At 38.2% G+C, this 5,469-nt stretch overlaps 1 protein-coding gene across 2 annotated transcripts; it reads right to left on the bottom strand.

Annotated features, from left to right (window-relative positions):
• Positions 1-395: 395 nt before the first annotated feature.
• Positions 396-4,884, bottom strand: LOC142636619 (receptor-like protein kinase FERONIA). Of its 2 annotated transcripts, none has more exons than XM_075810892.1 (2): positions 3,720-4,884; positions 396-578 (listed from the first exon to the last, which is right to left on the bottom strand). In XM_075810892.1, the coding sequence occupies exon 1, from the start codon at positions 4,513-4,515 to the stop codon at positions 3,721-3,723; it is 795 nt and encodes a 264-aa protein (XP_075667007.1). In that variant the 5' UTR covers positions 4,516-4,884; the 3' UTR covers positions 396-578; position 3,720. The 2 variants fall into 2 exon arrangements, with proteins under 2 accessions (XP_075667007.1, XP_075667008.1); XM_075810893.1 differs by having other exon boundaries at positions 396-581.
• Between the last annotated feature and the right edge of the window lie 585 nt (positions 4,885-5,469).

The raw sequence follows: 5,469 nt of genomic DNA on the forward strand, positions 1-5,469 counted from the left end.
AAATTAAAAGCTTCATCATAGAGTTGGACAGATAAGGTTTCCATTTCATTCATCTCTGATAAAAACTTTTTTGTACTTCCACCAAAAGATAATTAAGCAACCCCAATAATCATTCAATTATCTGATTTTAAGCTTCATGCATACTCAAGCTCTCAAAGTCCATGCAATGGTGAGCTTGAATCACTTAATTAGAAAGAGAAAATGTTCAAGAAGAATTGGCTACAAGCTTTTCCTTTTTATGTCTCTTTCCTTTTCCATCTTTCTTTTTTAATTTGTGCTCTATGGACATATATATGCATTTTCTATTTTCATCGATCAGACTAGCAGCATATAATTAAAAGACTTAAGTGACAAATAAATCACATTGTATTCATAAACCAAAGGGGGGTGGGGGGGAGGGTGGGGGAGATTCTTTACTTACATTGTGTTTCCCAAGTGGTACCCATGATACATATTACAATTTGTGAGCAGCTTGACTAATGTTAGGCATTTCAAGGTCCGGTCTCCTGGCAACTACTTTAGTTGAATCCGCTGGAAATGCACCTGTATAGGTAGTCAAAATCCTTGATTTCATGCTCCTGCTAATGAGAGAGAGAGAGAGAGAGAGAGAATTAAATCACCAAATGGCACCAAAGTCTGGATAGCCAAGAGACAACAACCAGTAGTTTAAACTTTCAAGGTAACAACTTCAATCAAGAATCAAGATAATAAAACAGATCTGGGACGATGTAAGAATGAGGAACTTGGCATATGCAGAGCTTCATAATCAACAGTATAGTTGCAAAACACATCAACTTTACAAGTCAAATAAAAGAAAAGTTCAGACATTCGGGAAGTAAGAGATGATTCATTTAAAGAAAATATAGAAGGTGGAGGCAGGGCAAGGTAAAGTTGGAGATTCACCCTGACAAAATATTTCTAAATAAGTGCAGCATAAAAGGTTGCATAACTGAACTCATAACATCTTAATCCAAAGGAATTTGGATAAAAAAATTATTGCCCAATAAAAACTTGCAACCTGCCACCTGAAATTTAAAAATAGTTTTATACAAATACACACAAATCTTCATAGGTTTTGAGCATATACAGGTCCTTTCCAAGAAAAGAATGAATATATGAATGGAAAGCTTAAAGTTCTCTTAAATTATCAAGATGCCACACACATTGATTTCATGGTATTGAATTTGGTTTTTTGATTATTGAATCCATGTGTGCCTGAAAGCCATTCCATCCAATTTCAAGCATGAACGCACTCATGCAGTGCATATGGGTGTTCAAGTCACCAAGCAAACCGATTGATTTCAGCCAATTTCCTCATTTATCATGGTTCAGTACAATGCTTACTCAGGGGGAGTGGGGGAACACCTATGATATAGACTCAGTAGTAGGTTCAAAGGTCTAAAGGACAAGTTTAAACCAAGAGAACCAATCAAATTATCATCTAATCCTTATGATATAACTGTATAAGGGTGATATAAAAAAAATCTTGGGAATATGATCACATCTAATAAATTATTTTATTTTAATTTTACATCCCAAACAGTCAAACCTCCTAATCTCTTGCCGGGAGCATATCACCTGCAGTTGGTGAATATGCAATCCCTGCAATCATAGTTTGGAACTTTAGTTCAAGTTGTCTTCTATTACCTATTAATTTTTTTTATTTAAAAAAACTTGTTTTTGATTACTTTATTAGGCTTTTTAGTTTACCAGTCTAATTAAGGGTTTGTTTATTGTCAAAATAGGAGTTCTGTTTTATTAGTAAAAGTTAAGATCTGGAGTCTATACCAATTTATGACTATCTTAAGTATTTTGCAGCATAAAAGCTATAAGAGCATTCACAGCAGTGGAGCTAAATAATTATATTGCTATTTTATCTCCACTCAAATCACAAAAACCCACCTGCAGCAGTGGAGGCAAAGCTAAAAAATTTTAGCTTTGCGCTACAGTGCTCATGTATCAATACATGAGCACTGTAGCTGAAAGTTATAAAAAAAAAAAAATATTTTATTCGGGCCCCGATTAAAATAATTCAAAGCCTCTCTCTCTCTCTCTCTCTCTCTCTCAGTCACTCTCATCTCTGTGTGCACTGAAGCTTTCAACTCTCTCAACTCTCATCTCTTCTCTTTCAACTCTCTCAACTCACTCAAGCTCACCGCCGCCGGCCCGTCACCGACCCACGCCGTCCAAAGCTCTCAACTCTCTCAAGCTCACCGTCGCCGAGACCCACGCCGTCCGAAGCTCTCAACTCTCTCAAGCTCACAGTCGCCGAGACCCACCAGCTGAGACCCACCTTCACCGACCCACCAGCTGAGACCCACCGCCGATCAACCCTCTCAACCTCAGACCCACTCCGTCCCAAGCTCTCAAACCCACACCGTCACCGACCCTCCAAGCCGCCGATTAGCTCAGACCCACGCCGCCGATCCTTATGAGTTTGATCTGGGTTTTTGGTTGAGTTTGACCGCCGATCCTTCTGAGCTCACCGCCGATCCTTCTGGGTTTTGCTCCATTTTTTTTCCTTTCTTTTATCACCGTGCCTCTCTCTGTCTCTCATTCGCTTTCAGAAAGAAAAGTTCAGAGGATTGAAGAAATGAAGCAAACAAAGAGGAAAAAAAAATACATGTATTTGGATGAAACCAACAAATAAGATAAATAAGAAAAATAAAATAAAGAATAATAAGAAATTAAAATTAAGTAATGTTTTATAATATTTTTGTAATAAATTTTAAGCGTTAGATTATTACTATTTAATATTGGTGAGAAAAAAATAATTTTTTTGATGGTGGCGGTTGCAGTGGTGGTGGCAGTTGTAATGGCGGTGGTGGTAGTGACAGTGGTGATGACAGTGGCTGTGATTGTTGTTTATTGTAGAGAATATATTATTCTATTACGTGGCGGCGGTGGCGGCGGTGACGGTGGGCGGCGGTAGCGATTGCGGTGGCGGTGGAAGAGTCGTTGGCGGTGGTGGTAGTGGTAGTGGTAGTGATAGCGGTTGCGGTTGGTTGTGATTGTTATTTATTGTAATGAATATATTATTTTATTGTAGTAGATATATTATTTTATTGTGAGGTTTATATTATTTTATTGTGTTGAAAGTTAAAATAGATCCACTGCTGCAGCATGTTTTGTAAAATGTATAGGTAAAATAGATAAAGTAACTTTTTGTGAAGCTAAAAAGCTAAATTTTTAGCTCCACTGTTGTGGATGCTCTAACTTAGTGTTGGTCCTGCCAAAGTGGTTTCTTTGGAGGAAAAAGGCACTTCTCTCTTACAACTCAAGACCATCACCGTTGCAACAAACAAAAGGCCCCGAACCTATCTTGCATCATAAATGTTGAAATGATCTAATAAAGGCAACTTGTGATTATTTCAAGTGTTCAACTTCTCCATAAGGAAACCAGAGAATACATTGTCGTTGAAATAAAAGACTCTTTAACAAAGAAAAATCAATCATTTAAAAGCAAGTGAATTAGACTGATTAACCTTCTCCAAGTTATCATATGACGTTTTACAAAAAAAAAAAAAAAAACGGTCTTGACAATGTTGAGATTGTTGTGGTTGTTAATTCAGGCTTACAAAATACAAACAAAGTCATGTACATCAATCTATGAATACTGTGTAGCAATCATCACCATGTAAACTTCAAACTATAATTCGACATAAAAAAAAATCTAACAAAACTAAAATCAGATCCACTTCCCCAAAACAAGAGCACACCTTAAAAATTTTCCCATATCGTGGCAGTGATATCTGAATCTGAAACAGATTCCTCTGGCTCAGACTCAGGGGGAGAAGCACTACAGGTATATTCAACAATGGGATAGTTATAATGATCACCACCAGGATCCACATCCTTCCTCGTAGCATCAGCACTCTCTTGTAGCTCCAGTGCGTGTTCAAGGATTATCTGCACCTCACCAATCGTGGGACGATTCTTTCCCTTATTTTGCACACAAGAAGTGGCAATGTCAATGTATTTCTTGAAACACTCTGGAGCTATCTTCCCCATCAGATACGGATCAACTATTTCATTGACGGTCCCTTCTCGTTTGCATTTTCTGACCCACTCAAGAAGATGCCGCTGCTCTAATGTTTTTTTGCCACAGAGTAGTTGCAGCAGTACCAACCCAAAAGAATAGACATCGGATTTATCAATCAGCTCCCCGCATACGAAATACTCCGGATCTATGTGTTCTAAAGTACTACTCTGTACTCCAGAGTAGGCACTAGAATCCACCCTAATCAAAGCCTTTGACAAACTCGGTGGACCCAACTTGTACGACACGAAATCTGCCAACTTGGGCTCCCATTTCTCGTCCAACAGAATGTTACTCGGCTTTACGTTACGGTGGATGATGGTATGCTTCAGCCCAGTGTGAAGGTAATGCAGAACACGTGCCACTCCAATGGAAATCCGGAGTCTTTGTTTCCACGGGAGGGGATTATCGTGGTTAGTGCCGTAGAGATGTTCGCCGAGGTTTCCATTGAAGATGAACTGGTAGACTAGGATCATCTGTCGATGATCAAGACAATATCCAATGAGAGGGGCGAGGTTAGAGTGGCGTAGGCCGGCATAGCAACAACAACTCAGTCTTTAACTCGTGAAAACCCGCCCTTGAATCGATATTCACACCCTTTATTGCAACGCTTATTGTAGTAGGGTCATCGATAAACCCCTTGTATACTGTCCCATAATCCCCCTGACCAATTACGAAGTATTCATCGAAGTTATTGGTAGCTATTTTGATCTCAGCGAGTGAAAAACGACGGCATAATCCCTCAGGAAGAACTAAATCAGATTGTTTTGTTTCGTCTGACCTTCTCTTCCTGGACGGCCTAAATAACTCTGAAATTCCTTTCATTTGAGGCTTCCGTCACCGCCCTTTTTCTTCTGTTTCTTTTTTTTTTTTTTTTTTTTTTTGGGGGGGTTAAAAAAACATACATACACGGTGTGTTTTTATAACTGAAATGTGAACAACACCGCCATTTTTTACTTTGCTGTATACCATTACCAATTGCATTGAATTTAATCAGTGCAAGGAATTTGACCAAGAAGTAGCACCATGTCGGTGTCCCATTTATATGATTGTGCACGGGTCAAATTGATGTGCTGCTCTTTCCAATTTGAACTCATTCTCCAGGTCGCACTAGTATTTTGTCTTGTTATGATGATCATCATTGTTATTATTACTAGTCGCAATAGTGCAATTATCTATTCAATAGTGACTTTCTTTAAATATGATGTTTGCTTCAAAATCACTTAACACATACTTCAACAATCTTACATTATAAGTATATCTAACATGACCACAATCATCAATTTGCATAATTTGCATATTTTAGAAAGCAACATGCATCATAAACTTGACATCTCACATAATGTTCATAAAATACTGTTAAGAAAATTCTAGTGCACCTATGTTCATAAGAAACCTACCATGATACATACTGGTTTTTTAGGCAACCA

This window comes from Castanea sativa, chromosome 5 (assembly GCF_040712315.1).
Source record: "Castanea sativa cultivar Marrone di Chiusa Pesio chromosome 5, ASM4071231v1".
Lineage (NCBI taxonomy): Eukaryota > Viridiplantae > Streptophyta > Magnoliopsida > Fagales > Fagaceae > Castanea > Castanea sativa.

Excerpts from the sequence above, each read along its gene's own strand:
- LOC142636619 (XM_075810892.1), bottom strand. The coding sequence starts at position 4,515 with ATGATCCTAGTCTACCAGTTCATCTTCAATGGAAACCTCGGCGAACAT.